The sequence below is a fragment of the Cornus florida genome, unplaced genomic scaffold (assembly GCF_030987335.1).
Source record: "Cornus florida cultivar Cherokee Brave unplaced genomic scaffold, ASM3098733v1 CherokeeBrave_3.0.0_Hap2_Chr10, whole genome shotgun sequence".
Classification (NCBI taxonomy): domain Eukaryota; kingdom Viridiplantae; phylum Streptophyta; class Magnoliopsida; order Cornales; family Cornaceae; genus Cornus; species Cornus florida.
The window spans coordinates 84,751,951-84,770,981 of record NW_026775580.1 but is presented as its reverse complement, the minus strand read 5'-3'; the positions used below and the strand labels follow the sequence as shown (position 1 = coordinate 84,770,981).

Sequence of the window (19,031 nt, the reverse complement as noted above, 5' to 3'; positions counted from 1 at the left end):
AGCATAAGTTTTTAGGCGTGCACAGAGGCACGCAGCTCACTAGAAATATTTCAATACTAAACCGTTGGTAAACCGTATCCTTTCTTTAGGCGATCAAGTAAACAACAAAAATGTGTAGTATCGGGAGAATGAATAACGAACTGCAGTTGCAGTTTAACTGATATGTCAAAATATTGTAACAAACATAGCAACTATGTGCATATTCTCTAATCCATATCAAACCAAATTTCTTGAAATGCGACAAAAGCAGAACATAGTCAAATCTTTCCTTTAGTCCTGCATTAAACAAGGGCATCCAGCGGCCAAGAGTGTTAAGAGTAGAGTCACAAAGTCTCCCCTATATTAGATCGAAGAACTGGAAAATATTACTTCAGATATTAGGCATTATAAGAATCGACTCAATGTGACATAATGAATTTTCCCAGTCAGTGTCTACGTAGAACATAATAATAATAATAATAAATTAAAATAAAACAAATGAAAAGTTAATAAATTATTCAATATCCGGATTTGCACATTTAGAGTTTACCATTTAATAATAATAATAAAATCTAGCATGCATCCAATTTGAGCTAGTGACCAAATTCTAATGAGAGTATGAGACCTTAAAGAATAATATTTTGTTTTTTGCATTCTGCCAAAGCTTTGTATTTATTTTTTAAAATTGAAATGTTAATATTGCTAATTGCTTTGAATCTCTGTATTTATTTATTTATTTGCCAGAGTTGTTGCAAACACTGATTACATGATGCTATTATTTTGTTATCTTGAATTTGATTGTAGTTTGTACTTTAAAAGATGCCTAGTGATGGTTTAAGAAAGGATCCGGCATGGAATTACTCACATTTGGAGAATCCGAAAGATACAAATGCCGTCACTTGTAACTTTTGTGCAAAAGTTACAAAAGGAGGTATTTATCGAGCTAAACAACACTTAGCTGGAGGGTATAGAAATGTGAGTGCATGCCCAAGATGCCCATCTAGTGTTAGAGAAGAAATCAAAGAGTACATGAGTAAGAAAAAGGAAGAAAAAGATCAAATGAATTTGTTACCTAGTGATGAAATTAATTTCATTGATGGAGAGGATGAGGATGACATTATGGAAGTTAACAATCGAGGAAAAAGGGTAGCCAGTGCAGGCAGTGCTAGTGTCAATTCCTCAAAGATGCAAAAGCAAAAGGGACCGATTGATTTATATTTCACTCCCAGACCGAAAATTGTGGTACAAAAAAGAAAGGAGGGGGGAAAACAAACAGCTATTAATGATGCATGCAAGAAAGAGTTGAGAAGAAGAGCGTGTGCTGCTTTTGCAAGGTGGATGTATGATGCAGGAATTGCATTCAATGCTGTTAAGTATGATAGCTTTGCCGAGGTTGTTGAAGCAATTGGACAATATGGTCCTGGCATGAAACCACCTAGTTATCATGAGGTGAGAGTTCCTTTACTTAGGAAGGAATTGGATAATACCAATGCTTTGATGAATGACCATAGGGAGGAGTGGTCAAAATTTGGATGCTCATTAATGGCAGATGGGTGGACAGACAAGAGAGGGAGAACATTGCTTAATCTCCTAGTAAATAGTCCAAGGGGAACCATGTTTATTGAGTCGATAGATACTTCTTCTTTTTCAAATGATGGTGACAAGATGTTTGACTTACTTAATAAATTTGTCAACCGCATTGGAGTAGCAAATGTCGTCCAAGTCGTCACAGATAATGAGTCAAGCAATAAGTATGCCGGTAAGAATGTTCAATGTTTATAACTTTTAGAGTTTACATTCTTTACAAATATATAATTTAAATCAATTTTGATTTACTCATTCTCTTTATATCATTTATTCTTTTTTCCGTTTGGTTTCAAATAGGGAGGATGTTAGAGAAAGAACACCCACATTTGTATTGGACCCCATGTGCTGCTCATTGCTTAGACTTGATGTTGGAAGACATTGGGAAAATACCGTCCATCTCTAGAACAATGCAGAGGGCAGTGGAGTTGAATAGTTATATTTATATGCGACCAAAGTTGTTGAACATTATGAGGAACTTTACTCACAAAAAGGAGTTGCTTAGGCCTGCTAAGACTCGATTTGCTACATGTTTCATCACATTATCAAGTATTCACAAGCAAAAGAATAACTTGAGAAAGATGTTTACTTCAGAAGAATGGAATCGTAGTAAATAGGCGAAAGAGGAAGCCGGTAAAAGAGTTGCTTCTTATGTTTTGATGCCTTCCTTTTGGAACAACATTGTCTTTAGCCTTAAGGTTTCCGGTCCTCTTATTCCGGTTTTGAGATTAGTTGATGGCGAGAGAAAGCCTCCTATGGGATACATTTATGCGGCTATGGATAGGGCTAAAGAAGCCATTGCAAAATCCTTTGGGGGAGTAGAAGATAAATACTCAGATATTTTTGAAATAATTGATAAGAGGTGGAATGTTCAACTTCATTGCCCTTTGCATGCAGCAGGTTATTATTTGAACCCAGAATATTTTTATTCAAATTTGAAAATTGAAGAAGATGAAGAGATTGCAAAGGGTTTGTATGCATGCATTGCAAGGTTAGTCCCGGATGTCAAAGACCAAGACAAAATTACTGAGGAGCTGTCCTTATATTCTAAAGCTGAGGGCCTCTTTGGTAATCCCTTTGCTATTAGACAGAGAAGTACACGAGGACCAGGTAAAGTGGTAAAGTATATTAAGTTAGTATATCTAAGTGTTAAAATTATTTTGACAATAGAGTCGATAGAAAGATGAAGCTAAAGTTGCTAAACATCATTATTAATTTTTTTTAATAGCTAATTGGTGGGAAGCTTATGGCAAGTCAACAAAACTTCTCCAAAAGTTTGCTATAAAGGTTTTAAGCCTTACTTGCAGTTTTTCTGGTTGTGAACGAAATTGGAGCGTGTTTGAGCATGTAAGTATATACTATTTACTAACTAGGTTTGTAATTTAATTGTTGAAAATTAAAATTTTAATTTTTTATACTTACTAGTTAAAGTTGAATTTATTGCAGCTTCATAACAAGAAAAGAAATAGGCTCGCTCAAACAACGTTGAATGATTTAGTGTTCATCAAATAATAGAGCATTGAGGCGTCGATATAATATGCGTGACACTCTTGATCCCATTTTACTCGATGACATTGATGAGAGCAACGAGTGGTTGACGGGGAGGATGGATGATTCTGATGCAGAACATGATCTAGTCTATGAAGATGATTCCTTGACATGGGGTGATGTTGCTAATTTTGCTGGTATTGGAGAGGCAAGCAGGCCGCAACGGTCTACTAGATCAAAATCTAGTTCTAGTTCACGGTTACCAACAAAGGGAGCAGGAAGTTCTTCAGTTCGACTTGTGGATGAGGATGAGGATGATTCAGATGAGATAGTAGAGGATCCTGAGAATTATGAATCATTTAGTGACGATCAAAATGATGTTATGCTTATTGATGACGAGGATAATATTTAGATTCATTGGTGTTGTCTTCTTAGGAAGAATGATGTTTATGTTTGTTTTAGTTTTATCTTATACTTCTCCTTAGTTGACTTTTGCATCTTTATGTTAATATGTTTGATTATTCACTGTTTTAAACTCAAGTACTTGATTTACTTGGTTTTGGCATCTTTATGTTGAATATTTAACTTAAGTAATTCATTTAGCTGACTTTTACATCTTTCTATATATTATTGCATGATTTGCATCTTTAATACTTTATTGGGTGGGTTTTTTTTTTTTTTTTTTCCAACGTGCGCCTTGCTTCAGTCGGGCGCGCGCCTCGCCTTGCGCCTCAGGCTCCAGGAGGCATTTGCGCTTTTGTGCGCCTTGAGCCTTTAACAACTATGATCCACGGTCTCGAAATTCTGCCTGTATGAAGGTACTTGGGGATGGGTTTTTTTGGGACTTGGGTTTCGCGCGTGTTAGCTCTTTGGTTGGTATGGGCTAACTCTTTGACCCACCCAAATACCACCTCCATCAAAGAAGTTTACCTTCTAGAATGAATAACCAAGGCTATTAATTAAAATTTTCAACCATATAGAAAGTTAAAAGAAAAAATATGATCCATATTATGTTATTTAAAATGTTTCTTTAGGTACTATTTTTTATTTTATTTTTTAAAAGACTTTAGGCACTATTTGATAATCTAATTTTAGAATTTAATTTTGAATGAATTAAATGCTTGCATTTGATAATATAATTTGAACATCAAAAAGACTCTCATAAAATTTCAACTAGACTTAAAAATTATATTATCCATACAAAATGCAATTTCAATGAGCTTTTTTTTTTTTTTTTTTTTTTTTTTTTTTTTTTTTTTTTTTTGTCAAGACAAGAGGTGTTAGATGTTAGATTAATAGATGCAGTATTCCAAATTTTATGGGAGACACTAATCATCCACTGGGCTATCGAAGCAAACTGCCAATTTCTATGAGTTTGAAAATTGTAGAAGTTTTATGAATATTGTTGTTATAAAGATTTGTTACATATTTATTCTACTAATTATTTTTTTTTCAAAGATTCCAAGTGCCTATAAATAAGTTCATTTCACCACACAAATTATAGTTGTATTAAGTATTATCTTGTACTGTTATCCATGATCTAACTACAAGCTTACTTATATTATATATCAAGTGAAATTTATTTTATCACAATAAGATACACTAGGTTATGAATTTATTTTGCCACAATAGGATATAATGCTGGATGAGCAATTGTAGTGTGCGCAAGTATTCAGATTGGACATAGGGGTGGTTATCTGAACCATTCAATTCACATATGTTCTCAGAATGACTAATTTGAGCACTAACATAGTGGATAGAATTAGATACACCAAACTACACCATTCTTTTAAACAATGAATGCATTTTTATACTTTTGTCCAAAAATTTTATATAAAGCTTAAGTTTGAACGTTTATAACATAGAATACAAACAAATAATAAAATTCATATAATATAAATATGTATATACACATATATGTACTATTTTACTATTTCTTTGAACATTTCAAAATTTCAATACCACTAATATATTTTTTTTTTTATAATTAATATCCATCACTATATAGAAGGTGGATGATTTAAGTTCAGGGTGTAGTGAGTGTGTGAACGTGTTTGTTTATATATATATATATATACATACATACATATATATATATATATATATGCTGTCTAAAGGAACAAAATCATGTCATGTTGTGTTGCATTTCTTGGTAAATTACTTGTATTAATTGAAGAATGAGGTTAGGTTGAACAAACAAGATTGACATTTCGTCCTCGGACCATTGCAATTGTAGAAAAGAGCTATCCTAGTAATATACATTAATTTATCCAGTGACGAGGGTAGTTGATGAATGTAGCATCTGCCTTACTTTGTGTTTTTTTTTAATTTTTTTTTGGAAAGTAAGAGTGATATTAAATAAAGCAGAATATTTATATAAGCGCCTAGTAGGAGTGACTGGCCCATAAATCATGGACGGCCCACTCACATAACCAATTACAACCCAAAACTAACAAGACAAATAAGATGGCCCAGTATAGCAAACAAAGACAATATTAGTCTACAAGGACTTGGACTATCCTTGTTTTCTTGTATTACACATTATCATGCAACTACTTCCAGTAAAAAGCAAAAATCAAGAAAGTAACATAATGAATACTTGAAAGAGAATTAACAAGAAAGAAAACATATGACATTCATAGGAATGTTACAAAGCTCAAAGCCCAGATTCTGCAAGGAATATCACAAATTCAATCACAATCAACCAAAAACTGGTATGCCTTCTAACTCAATTAAATACAATATCAAATTAGTTCCCCGCCAAGTTTCATTTTGGATCAGATGATTGGATGCCATGACGCTTGAAAAATTCTCTGAAACCATAGGGACTGAGGTCATAGTTAAACTGGAAAATAGTAGAAAGAGAAAATAAATCAGATAAGATCGAAACTTCTTACTGGCCTCGTTGATGTTATGGTTTAGTTAGCACCTTGGAAGTACTTTTATTGCATTCAGAAGCAGGAAAACTACTACTTAAATGCTCGCCAACAATGATTATCAATTATATCTTTGATCTACTTGAGGAAAAAAGAAATGCTGGCCAACAATGCCAAGGAGACTGATAGTTAATAGTCAGCCACTCGAAAAAAATCATCATTCAGTTCAATATTCTCCAAGACAAAAGGATACAAGAATCGGGAATCAAAAGGAAAGCTATATTATATATAACACCAATCTAGGATTGCTTGGTCATCCCTTAAATGAATAAATCTTACCCATATATTATAACAGATGGGGTGTTTAAGCCCCTATACTAATTTCCTTGAGAAGTCAGAGATTATCCATTAAGAGTGCTAAAGAGGATGCAAATCCAGAACACAGGACTCATACACAAGGTGTTATAAGCACAGAATTCAAGATGCAGACTTGGAACTTTCTTTCTGTTAAACCTAGTTGATGAAAGATCTTACCAACGTCCATTCAGGTGGATGTCGAGGATACAGGAGCTCTAATTCAGGTGGATTTACTAAAGTTTGGTCATCTATCCGGGACAGCTCAGATCTGAGCTAGTGTGATATTATGGCTTACCTTTAGATGACATCATATCTGATTTTCTGCTTCATATAATTCTAGATTAAGAACATTCTGTTATGTTTAATTGACTGTTTTTGTTCCCATATCTTGCCCAGCTTAAAAAATAAAATAAAACAGAACAAAATTCCGTGGACATATTGTCTAGTCCTGCAATGCATATAACAGTATAATTTTCCCATGTGTAGCAGAGCTTTATTATCCTAAACACATTAGAGTTTTCTTTCTTATTATTTTCCACAGAAGAAACAGAGGATAGGCGTTGCAATTTTTGGAAATCGGTTTTTTTTATCTCTAAATGCATATATTTCTAGAACACAAGATTTAAGTAAAGTTTAAATAGGACAAAAATGACAAAAGGATCAATTAAAATCAACTGCGGTTTAGGACGGGATGCCTAAAACTCTACCCTTGGACTTTCAAATTCTATGTAAATTAAGAAGTTCGACTCCTGAACATTTGAAGGCCAAACAAACAAAAACTGCATTTTGAAACTGCAAAAGGAACAATTTGAGCTTAGAAAATGAGAGTAAACTTGTTAAATTGATAATAGCTATGTAATAGACAAACCCAAAACTCACAGGTAAAACTTTTACCGAGTACTTTGTAGTATTTGGATCAGCAACCCTTCCTTGACTAGCTGCCTGCACCAGAAATAATAATTGAGCAGGAAATCAAGTTTGAATGGGAGATCAAAGCTTTTGACACTGTAATGGAAATGAAGACAATATGCTTAGTTTCCCATGAGACAAAAATCAATCATCTAAAATGAAAGAAACACAAAAATTAAAGCCACTCCTAGAAAGTAGCAAAAAATCCAAAAAAATAAAGAAAAAAGAAAAAAGAAAGAGTGGTAAAGAAAAAGAAAAAGAGAATCATAATGTGATTTAGTGCCTGCAGTAAGATTGACTCATTTGAATTGCCACATTAGGAGGAAAAAAGCAATTCATTCCACAATATTTAAAATATAGCGGGGCCATCTCATGCCCAAGGTCATCTAAACAGTTCCTTATTGTTCAATAATGAACACAAGAAACAACGATACAGTACATCTGACAACAACATCCAGGTTACTTCTCCGTCACCTGACCGAGTACGGTGTTCAGGGGAGCCGGTGCCGTGAAGCCACCATCCCAACAGAGGCATTCACTAGTACAACTGGGGTATAGGAGCTAAAGAATCCAACTTGTCTACCGTAGTTATGCAGATGTAACAGTTAAGCAGTAACAGTTGCATAAATGTTGAGAGGACATATCAGTCACCCAAAATAATGGCAATTTATGGTGTAGTTGGGATTGGTGTATAACTGAAGTACAGAATTATGCACCATATGGAACAATTCCTCTGCCATTTTCAATTAATTGAAGAGAAGTCTGATGAAACACCCATATAGTACACTAACAATAAGACAAGAATAAACAACATAAAAGTAATGAAAAGTCAAACCTACTTGTTCTGGGCTATGAAACATTTCTGTAAATGGATATTCCTTCCTCTGCCGTGTCATACAAAACCCAGGATATTTTGGACACTCAACCTGAAAAGCACCATTACAAGTACCAAAAATCATAAGAAACAAAGGAATGTGGACACAGGATAGGTTGACGATGATAAAATTTTCATTTGACCACCACAAATGTAATGAAAATTGCTTCACTTAGCATAACTCCACACATACAGTTAAAGGATGTATGATCTTAGAAATAATGATCTTCCAGCACATATAATTATCATAAATAATTTATCAGAAGCCACTCGCGTGCATAAATTTTACATGTGGATAGAACTCAATAGCAGCTTCCTCCAACACTCTGTCAAGATGTTTTGTGTAATTACCTCTGCGCCATCCAACATAAGTAAATAGATTCAGAAGTCATTTTGATGAAGATGAGAGAGAACGACAAATGAAAATGTATCCATCCCGAATCACCTGATGGTAAATGAAACCACCACAGGGTGACCTTGATGTAGAAGCTGGACAAACTCACGCTCTGTGGTAAAATGAATAACCCGTGATGGCCCAAGATCTTTTGGATAACCAGTATGATACCTTTCATTTTTCAAAGAGAAAGTAATTACTAATTAATCCTGGTGAGAAAGGTCCTTTTGTGATGATCAAGAGGAAATCTGACTTGATAGTGTGCCCTAAAACCAGTATAAAGTGTAAAATATTATTTCACATCTAACAAGTAGGTGCGTCCCATTATACCACTGCAATTAAGAAACTTCCATTCACATTTAACACTTAATTTTAATTCAGAAGCTTTGAAAAGCAAAAACTAAACACGAGACATGAAAACTGATGCAAAGGATCCATGCCTATGTCACTCACATGGCATGGCAAAGAATCGTCCATAGACTGATGCAACGCGATAACTATTCGTTTCTGTTTGGTTAGGAGAGATAAGGAAATCAAGGACAGGTTGGACATCAACATAGGTCAACTACATCAAGTCACATATTGAGTGCACATCCAAAATGTCCAAAATTTTAAAAAAGTTTTTTTTATTTTCTCATTGTAGACACACCAGTGCATGGTTAATTTCCCAATATAAAGGAAGTGCGTAATTATGTAGAACAAAATAAGGCAACGGAAGATTTATGTATGAAACTTAAGAAGAAATATGATGCACATACTTGCATGTTGCACGAAACTGTCTCATCATACTATCAAAAAATGATGACTCCTCCATCAACGCAGATACAGAAATGGCACCAAACTAGCTTTACGTATCATTCTGCAAGATATGTTAGTCACATATAAGATTTCCCGCTTTTCAACAATCCTTTTCAGAATTTTAGATGAAAGACACTATCAAATGCCCCCACCAAATGCAAATTGCAAAGGAGAATGAATGCCACAGATTTGGTAATCATGTAAATCACGAAAAAGATCATGAGTGCCACAAAGTTATAAAGTTTCTTGAACTGAATTTCACTTAATATTTCCAATTTGAGGAAGGCTGAAAGTATCCACCAAGAAGGAATAAATAGACTTATAGATCAAAGATGATTGGCCCAAAAATATTCTCGTTAAAAATGTAATTATAGAAAATTACAACGAACTGCAGATGACCACAACACAATCTTACATGAAGAGTGTTATATTTGGACTTCCTAGAACAAAGAAGGGGACCCTGAAAAGAGCTGATGGAATCTTCACGCTGCAGCTCACTGGGGCTTTGCTCCAATCAATTGAATGTAAATCTCTAACAGTAGCATCAGTTCTCAGCAGAGATATACAGGCTGCCTTCATTGGTATATATTGTGCAGGATGCACCTCATAGGAGAGTCATCGATGCCAAAACTTATATCATAGTTAAATCATTTCAACATATAATTTAGGTAACACCCTTGCAACTTCTCAAAACTTTTCCCCATCTAAGATGGTCAACAAAATAAGATTGTCTGAAAACAACTTTTCATCTCAACTTCCTTTGCTGTTCTCAAGTCTCAGTCCATATCCCAATGCCAGATGTAATACAACAATTAGGTTCTAATTATTGCAGATCTTACAAGAAAAGTGGCCACTCACAAAACCAAGCCAACCAAACTCAAATGAGCTCTTACCCAGTCATGACTAATTTCTCAAATAGGCCTTGATTTCAATCTTGGGATTTAAATAAAATAGTTGGGAAGCAGAAGGTAAACCTTGACCTATAGTGGCTCAATAGTAGCTCGGTCTCCTTATGACCTTATTAATAAAAAAAATTAAATAAAAAAAATTTCCTATATCTAGATCATATATGTTTATAAGCAGCCAAATTCATATTTATATATATGAGCAAAACTTTTATCTACATCAAATTCCAAGGCTAATAAAAATTCGTCCAATGCCCTAATGTTGTTGTTTTGAGCTCAAGCTAGGGCATGAAACAGCAACTGATAGACAATAATGCTTAATACAGAAATTACTTCAAACCATGCCAGAAGCAATTGCATAACAAGATAAGATACCAGAACAAAAATGTTGAATACTTCCCCAATCCAACAAAATCTTTAAACCCTTTTTGTTTGGTAAGAAACCGATGGAAAACAAAAATAATTTTTTTGATATTTATTCTGTCACATACGTTTACCTAAAAAATGGGCAACAATTAGAATAGTAAACTCAACTAAGTCGAATACAACTAGTGGGTTTTCCATTTTCTTAGAAACTTATAACGTAAAATGCAACAAATCAATTCGTAATCATTACATTAACCACAGCAAAAAGATAAGTATGAATGAATTTGAAAATTGTGAAAATATATGCCACAATAACCAACGAAATGATTAAACTTTGAAATAAGATACCTACAAAATCATAAACCACAAGAGGATCGTCAAGTAATGCATCTATGATTGAACTTAGAAATAAGATACCTACAAAATCATAAACCACAAGAGGGCCGTCAAGTAATGCATCTAATAAGCCAAAATCAAGCACCAATATTTATATACATATGTGCTTGTGTGTGTATGTGTGTGTATTTATGGCAACTAATCAAATCACTGGAGAATCAGGGTAGAGCCAATTACCTTGCTTTTGGTGGACGAGCTATCAGAGACGAAGGACCCTCACCAAATATTGGAGAGAGAGAGAGGGTACCGTCCCCACTGAAAATGTTGTGTCAAATGAGTATGTCTTCGAAAAAGTGAGTGTGCATTATTTGTTATTTTTTTTTCTATTTTTGAAAAAATTTTATTTGCATCATTTATCAATAGAAAATTAAAGAAAGAAAAGTGCATTTCTATGATCAAGTGGTTTTAGTGGATAATTTATTTCTTTATTTTAATTTTGTTAAAAAAAAAAATCTCTATTTGAAAAAATTATATTTGCGTCATTTATCAATGAAAAATAAAGAAAGAAAAGTGCATTTCTATGATCAACTTTTAAAGTGGTTTTAGTGGATAATTTATTTCTTTATTCTCGATCCACCTCCCTCATTTAATCAGGAGATAAAAAGAATAAAATGATAACATTAGTATTTCTTTAATAACTTACTTAAATCTCAAATAAAAGCCGAAAATAAATTTAAAAGAAAAATATCATTTTAAAAGTAATTTATTTTCTATGTTCCTTAGTAAGGAAAGAAGAGGGTGTGGAAGGAAAAGTAGAAGGAAGGTAGTAAGGAAAGAAGAGGGGTGGAAACAAGAAGTAATATCCTTCCGACAAAAAAAAAAAAATAAAATAAAATAAAAAAAGAAAAAGATAATAGAAAAAATGAGTCATCCTTCTTGGTTCACAACTTTGCGTCTCCAAATATAAGCATCACGTAAGAGACAAGAAAAATGACCTTATTATAGAAGTTTTAAATTACTATATCATTCTTCATAAATATTTAATAAATTTCATAAATAAAGTATATGATGGGTTTAATGGTAAAAACAACTTAAAAACTTAACTTTTCTTTTATTCTATAAATTAAATTAAATTGTCAGATTTTTACAATTATTAATCTCTTTTTTAAGATGTCTCAGTCATCCCTTCTTCTTTTCCTTCCATTCAATTTTTTTCTTCTCTACCGAACCGAGCATTAAGTAACAAAATCTTACTTTAATCTTTATTAAATTAGCATTATAATTTTTAAAAATTTAAAACAACTCTAAAATATAAACATAAATATCAAAAAGAGTTACAGCAACATGCGAGATATATATATATATATATATATATATATATATATATATAAGCCCAAATCATATTTGAGATTGTTAATATTAATTTGAAATAGCTTATAACATAGTAATAGTTTTTTTTTTTTTTTTTTTAACTCAAACCGATATAGCCAAATTAGTAATATTATTTGTTTTAGCATTGTAACGAGAAATTAAAGTAAATTTTTAAATTTTTCAAAACAAATTTTCCTGATTTTGATTTAACCATAAAACACATGGCATGTAGCAACAATTTCTAATAATATTTGTCCATGTCTGTTTTCTCTCTCTAAAAATCTCTCCTCCATCTTCCTTTCACTCTGATTCAGCCCTGGCCCCTGTTCTCCTCCACTAATAAAGTCCCATAATTCAATAACTGCATTATACTAGCATTTCCCTTTTCTTCCCATTTTCACTCTCCCTACAAACTGTCACACTATATTCTCCACACCCTAGAAACTGTCACACTATATTCTTCTCACCGGTCCATCTATTCTCTCCGGTTCTACCACAATTTTTGTTCTCTCTAGAAATTTGCAGATGATTGTCAGCTTTCTTGCATATAGACAGTTTGTTGTTCCGATTTTGATGACTTCTGCGCAATTGGGTCTTTGAGAATAGCTGGAAAACCATGTCACCGGCTCTGGTTGAGACGCCGTTGCCGGAATCATCGTCGATGGCGTCTTCGCCTTCTCCTGGGAATTCCATCGCCGAGAATCGTCGTTTTCCTGAGCTTAGAGGGGTCCAGTGGCGTATAGATTTGGGGATTTTGCCTTCCTCTTCTTCAATTGATGATCTCCGTCGGGTCACAGCAGATTCTCGGAGGAGGTAACTTTCATATACTCTCTCTAACAGCATATGAGTATTGTCAACTCATAAAATTGTATAATTTCTATAATTAATACGCCAAAGGTTGTTCTTTTTATACGGGTTTGTTTTTCTCTATGTGAATTGGAAATAGTGATTGATTTTATTTTATTTACGGGTCCAAATGATCACCTTGATTCAGTTTGGAAAAGTTGTTTTGTTTTTTTTCCTTCTTCTTGTTGTTGTTATGGGGTTTTTCTCATTTCATGATTTCAATTGAAATTTGGCTTGAGTTTAATACATGAGGTTTGATCTACTTAGAACTGTTTCAACAAGAGTTAAAACACTTTTACCATGCAAATTGGACATTTTGAAAGTTGAATGTCTTCTATTAAATCGTTTAATGCTTATGTGGATGGTATTTTGAGCAAAGTCTAGAAATTTAGCTTTGATCTTAATGAGGTTTTGAGCTTTAATCTTAATGATACCAAATCAATGGTGTGATCTCAAATGGAGATGTGCTGTCAAACTTCTAAGGCAGAGTTTCTGAACAAAGTGTTGGAGTAACAACCATTACATTCTAATGTGCCTTACCTCCTGCTTTAAATTAATGGTGTTTTTTCTCAGATATGCTACTTTGAGGAGGCGCCTCCTAGTTAATCCACATGTTCCAAAAGATGGAAATAGCTCTCCTGATCTTGTCGTGGACAATCCATTGTCTCAAAACCCAGGTAAATCCATTCATTCCACATCGCCCAGACCAATTTTTTTTTTTTTGGTGATTTCAATTGTCACTTAATAAAGGTTAAATATACACATGCAACAAATGCTATTTATACCCCATGTCTAAGTTTGCATATTAGAGATGATTTAGTTGTGTATTGAGAAGAACGTCACTTGCATGATTGCATCCCAATTTCCCCGTTCACCCAACACAACACAGGAAAAGTGTGTGTGTGTGTGTGTGTAAGAGAGAGAGACGAAGTAATGCAATTCACTCTGAGAATTGAGGAGAAAAAACCAATAACGTATTAATAGAACTATATTCAACCTGCATTGCCCCGCATATTAAATTTATGATTAAGCTGACCAACTTCCCACTTAATGGTGCAAATATTATTTTCTCTTGATTATGTCCTGCAGATAGCATATGGGGTCGCTTTTTCCAGAATGCTGAATTGGAGAAAATGGTTGACCAGGATTTGTCACGTTTGTATCCTGAACATGGAAGTTACTTCCAGACACTGGGATGCCAAGACATGCTGAGACGAATTTTATTATTGTGGTGTCTTAGTCACCCAGAACATGGTTATGGACAAGGTAAGTTAGCCTGTTTCCTTAAAGACATTGGCCTTCCTCTGGTTTTTTTTTTTGTTGGTACTCACACACACATGCCTCCACGGAGGCTTGAACCCCTGACCTCCCTTTGGGAAGTAGGAGCCTAATACCGCTAGGCCACTGACCCGTTGGTCCTTCCTCTGGTTTTCCTTTTCATTATGTTATCTGTTAAATATGTTGCTTTGTATGCATGTCAGCACTTCCATATAGGAGGAACCAACAAAAGGTAGTATTTTTTTTTTTTTTTTTTTGAAATAGTTTATTTGTGTATGCATGCCTGAAGAATGAAACTTTAATTTTGGATTTTCACTAAAATGATGAGGTTGGTTGTGAGTTCTGCAAGTATAGAATCAAAAGCATTCTCCTTCGTGTGATTCTGCTCAAAAGAAAAGAAAGTTGGCGAACTTCCATAATACTCACTGCACATGCTGCATACTAAAATGATGTGCAAAGTTTGCCATTCACCAGTTAGGTGTAAATTTAGTCTTGGTGATTTCATCTGGCAGACTTGATCCTCACAACTTACCACAACAATGTGTAGCAAGGATGTTCTCCAGGAAAATTAAATTTGAATATATTTTTTTGTTCCCTTGGCATAATGGTAGTCTTTGCGGAGCTGATTGCATTAGACGTATGGTAATCTTTTCTCAACACTTTGCTTGTTGCTGCAGAAACCATTTCCTAGACGAAAAAGAGAAACAACATGAAACAAATTTAAGATTGCCAGACATATACGTTGATGCAGGTGCCTCTATTCTAGAAAGAACAGCAGAAAAGCATAAGCTGAACATTTTATAAGTTCTCCTGCTAGGTTTGAGATTTTAATCCTTTTCAGGGGAATTTCTTTTGGAAAGGGAAAATATTTATGCTGCCAATTTCCTGGATTAAAGATTAGTTTGTTTAAGGACATAGACGTATGAAATATAAAATTTATATTTCGCCTGAAATCATATGGATCCCATATCAGTACATGGAGTGTATATGAAAATCCATTTTATTCTCTGAACCATCGTCTCATTGATTTTATGTCTGGAAGTTTTGTATGTTGAAGAGATGAAGTTCTTAATGGACTTTGTTTGGTACCAACTACCGTGAACTATATAAATAAAATTTAACAATTTAATGGTACCCAAGAGAGGAAAAATAAATCATAGCTCAGAACAGTAAAACTAGGCCAATGACTCTTGTATAACAATAATGTGCAAAAATTTAGTGTAAAGATAAAGCAAAATTTTCTGAATGAGTACAAAATGCAATTTTTACAACAATAACTTAGAAAAAGAAAAACACAATACATTAATGGTCCAAAATATTTCTGAGCATGAGCTCATGTGATGCTCACATTCACACCCACGGAGAGAGAGAGAGAGATGCTTGTTCTCACTCATTATGTAATGGAAGTTCTTTCTAAGCATTTTTAATTGTACTTATCTTTCTGGTTTTGGTTGCAGGAATGCATGAACTCTTGGCGCCACTGTTATATGTTCTTCAAGTTGATGTGGAGAATCTTTCACTAGTGCGAAAGCTTTATGAAGACCACTTCACTGACAAATTGGATGGTTTCTCATTTCACGAAAGTAACTTGATATATGATTTTGATCTTGAAAAAATTTCAGAGTCCATGGAAGATGAAACTGACTCCCAAAATAGTTCATTGAAGGTTTGTAGTCTTGACGAACTTGATCCCATGATACGAGCCATTGTTTTGTTAAGTGATGCTTACGGGGCAGAAGGTGAACTAGGTATCGTCTTGTCCGAGAAATTCATGGAACATGATGCCTACGGCATGTTTGATGCTTTAATGGGTGGGGCTGGTGGTGCAGTTGCCATGGCAGAATTTTTCTCACCTTCTGCTTTAGGTGGCTCACACACTGGGTTACCTCCTATTATTGAAGCATCTTCTGCACTGTACTACTTGCTTTCTATAATTGATTCATCTCTCCATGACCATCTTGTTGAGCTAGGAGTTGAACCCCAGTACTTTGCGCTCCGCTGGTTACGAGTTTTATTTGGGCGTGAGTTTGGACTTGAAGACCTCTTGATAATCTGGGATGAAATATTTGCATCTGACAGCCATAAATCATACAGTAGTGCTGAAAATGATGCGTGGTTCAGCTTTAGGGTCCTTAGTTCGCCCAGGGGAGCATTCATCTCGTCTATGGCCATTTCTATGATACTTTATTTGAGATCTTCCCTGCTTGCCTGTGAGAATGCTACTTCCTGTCTTCAGAGATTGCTGAATTTTCCAGCGAATGTAAATCTGAAGAAACTGATAATGAAGGCAAAATCCTTGCAGGCTATTGCACTGGATGCTAATAACTCAACCTCACTGCCAACACAAACAGAAGCATATAGCCGGAATAAATCAGTGGTTGTGAGAGGTCATAGCCTTCCATCAGATTCTATTTCTCCGAGAACTCCACTGAGTTTGGTAGCTGAGAGCTATTGGGAAGAGAGGTGGATAGTTCTGCACAAGGCAGAGGAAATTAATGAAGGTAGTGTAGAAAAACAAGTTCCCAACCATAGAAAGGGTTGGTCGGAGAAAATGAGATTGCGTTTATCTAGAACTGAATCTGCCCCATCCCCATCAATAGTTGATGGTGGGAAAAAGGAACCTGTGTTATCTGCTGGGAGAAGTTCACTGGAAGATTTGTCCCAGCATCTTAGATCAGAGGAAAATACTGAGAAAATAGTGTGCAATGAAGGTTTAGGCCAAAAGCATCCTTCCTCTGTGAATGTTGAGGTGGATCGACAAGATGGTACTGGTAAGAATTTCACTTGCACAGCTGAGAGATGTTTGAGTGGTAATGCTGGCAGCAAAACTAACTCTTCTATTTTCTCAGATCCGCCAAGCCCTCTCAGTGGAGCTAATGACCAAGAAAGCGAATCAGAGAGAAGTAGTGTTGCATCAAATTTAGCTGTTAATAAAAATGATGCTGATCCCAATAATGCTGAGTCATATAGGATAGACCCAGAAGACTCACCTTCTCCAGTCCCGGATTCCCCAGAGGAGATCTCTTTGAAATCTGGACAGAATGGTAATTCTATGGGAAAGTCAGCAACAGGTTTGAAGGAGCGGAAGCTTCTATTAGGTAAATTCAATTGGTTTTGGAAGTATAGACGTAATAGTTCTGAGGGGATGTCTGACAAAGGAGGTCCTTCCGAGGCTACAAAAGCTTCCTATGGTGCGAGCATTCAAAACATTGCAGGAATCTCTTCCTCAGCTGACGAGTCTAATAGTTCTTCTTTAATAAGCAAAGGAGATGCTGTAGACCAGAATGTGGAGGTTACTCTGAGGAATCTTGGACAGTCCATGCTTGAGAATATTCAGGTAATAAGTGCACTTAATATTGCTCTGATTCAGGTCTCAGGATCGATTCCTGCTAGGTGCAAACAATTCCTTGGAGGGAGGGGGTGGGGGTGTTGAGTACCAACTAGGAAAAAATATATAAATATATATATATTGCTCTGATGGTAATAGTGGACAATGAAGTGAATTTGGTTTTAACGGATGTTAAAAAATTTTCTTTTGCAGCTTTGTTTAGATACTTTTTTTTAGAACTTATTCAGCAACTTTAATTGAATACTCTCTCTTATAACCCCAACCTTACATGCTTCTCCCCTGACCTGATTCAGCAAGAAAATTGTAATAAAAAGATATTTGAAAGTGGCTTAGAAATTTTCTAATGAAGCTTGGTAAATTAATTTAACAGTAAATTCAGATTGGGCATATAATCTGACACAAATTATGGATCCCAGCGTGTTATTTTAGGGGGAACCAAATGCATGATAGCAGTAAAAGAAAATTAAAATTTGAAATACAAAAAAGAATATGTAAAAATAAAAGTAGGACACATATTGAAAATCATCGTAATTGAAGTATCCTAATTCTGTATCATTTGTAGATCATATCTTCATTTTTTGAACGTTAGACATTTCTAGTTTCACTTTCCTCTTGTTTGTGATTTTTTTCCCTCTCGGATTCTTGGGCTTTTGGAGCTTTTCTGTTGACAGGTTTCTGATATGGTTGATCCTTGTTTGAAGTTTAGTTTTCCTCATAGTTGAGACCATTCTTCATTGGAGTTGTTTACATTTCATACTCTTTTTATTATTTGGATTGGTGCTTGTTTTTTTCTTCTTTTTAAGCCGGTACACCTAACCATCTATCTTGCAGGTGATTGAGTCGGTTTTCCAGCAAGATTGTGGACAAGTGGAGTCCCTAGAAAACTTATCTAAAAATGTTCTGGTGGGCGGAGGACAAGTTACAGCCATGGCAGCTTTGAAGGAGCTTCGGAAAATCAGCAACATTTTATCTGAGATTTGAGGTGGGAGTTATTTAACATTAACCTGTATATATACTTTGTTATACTAATACTTTTTTCAAGTGCCAATATATATATATATATACATATACACACGAGTTTCTTCACCTTCTCATATCTTTCTATCTTCTGTTAGATTCTTTTATTTTTTTTTTTTGGTCAGAGCCTGATGTGTAATATGATACTAAATTTTTTTTTTGTTTTTCGGTCAGAGCCTGATGTGTATTATGATACTAAATTTTTTTTTTGGTCAGAGGCTGATGTGTAATATGATACAAGGTTTCTGTTGTAATATGATACTAAAAATTGTAATTCCTTTGAAAGTTTCAGTAGCTGTCAGCA

At 34.6% G+C, this 19,031-nt stretch overlaps 5 protein-coding genes across 19 annotated transcripts; 4 read left to right on the top strand and 1 right to left on the bottom strand.

Annotated features, from left to right (window-relative positions):
• Nucleotides 1-685: 685 nt before the first annotated feature.
• Nucleotides 686-2,398, top strand: LOC132278033 (uncharacterized). Its single transcript, XM_059779866.1, has 2 exons — nt 686-1,738; nt 1,804-2,398. Exons 1-2 carry the CDS (start codon nt 799-801, stop codon nt 2,178-2,180), a joined length of 1,317 nt encoding a protein of 438 aa, XP_059635849.1. The 5' UTR covers nt 686-798; the 3' UTR covers nt 2,181-2,398.
• LOC132278032 (uncharacterized) lies at nt 2,223-3,075 on the top strand. The gene is made up of 3 exons (XM_059779865.1): nt 2,223-2,673; nt 2,792-2,910; nt 3,010-3,075. The coding sequence occupies exons 1-3, from the start codon at nt 2,223-2,225 to the stop codon at nt 3,073-3,075; spliced, it is 636 nt and encodes a 211-aa protein (XP_059635848.1).
• On the top strand, nt 2,509-3,576 carry LOC132278696 (uncharacterized). The gene is made up of 3 exons (XM_059780546.1): nt 2,509-2,673; nt 2,792-2,910; nt 3,010-3,576. The coding sequence occupies exon 3, from the start codon at nt 3,101-3,103 to the stop codon at nt 3,461-3,463; it is 363 nt and encodes a 120-aa protein (XP_059636529.1). The 5' UTR covers nt 2,509-2,673; nt 2,792-2,910; nt 3,010-3,100; the 3' UTR covers nt 3,464-3,576.
• A 2,085-nt stretch (nt 3,577-5,661) lies between these two features.
• LOC132279545 (uncharacterized) lies at nt 5,662-11,195 on the bottom strand. 14 transcript variants are annotated; one of them, XM_059781551.1, is made up of 7 exons: nt 11,104-11,195; nt 10,883-10,947; nt 9,220-9,320; nt 8,513-8,632; nt 8,357-8,420; nt 8,033-8,119; nt 5,662-7,226 (listed from the first exon to the last, which is right to left on the bottom strand). In XM_059781551.1, the coding sequence occupies exons 3-7, from the start codon at nt 9,273-9,275 to the stop codon at nt 7,002-7,004; spliced, it is 552 nt and encodes a 183-aa protein (XP_059637534.1). In that variant the 5' UTR covers nt 9,276-9,320; nt 10,883-10,947; nt 11,104-11,195; the 3' UTR covers nt 5,662-7,001. The 14 variants fall into 14 exon arrangements, with proteins under 14 accessions (XP_059637534.1, XP_059637542.1, XP_059637540.1 ...); XM_059781559.1 differs by lacking the exon at nt 11,104-11,195 and having other exon boundaries at nt 5,662-5,896; nt 7,164-7,226; nt 10,883-11,086; XM_059781557.1 differs by lacking the exon at nt 9,220-9,320.
• Nucleotides 11,196-12,477: 1,282 nt separating this feature from the next.
• On the top strand, nt 12,478-19,031 carry LOC132279543 (uncharacterized). 2 transcript variants are annotated; one of them, XM_059781543.1, is made up of 6 exons: nt 12,478-13,050; nt 13,657-13,760; nt 14,173-14,349; nt 15,819-17,132; nt 17,211-17,698; nt 18,542-19,031. In XM_059781543.1, exons 1-6 carry the CDS (start codon nt 12,854-12,856, stop codon nt 18,689-18,691), a joined length of 2,430 nt encoding a protein of 809 aa, XP_059637526.1. In that variant the 5' UTR covers nt 12,478-12,853; the 3' UTR covers nt 18,692-19,031. The 2 variants fall into 2 exon arrangements, with proteins under 2 accessions (XP_059637526.1, XP_059637525.1); XM_059781542.1 differs by having other exon boundaries at nt 15,819-17,698.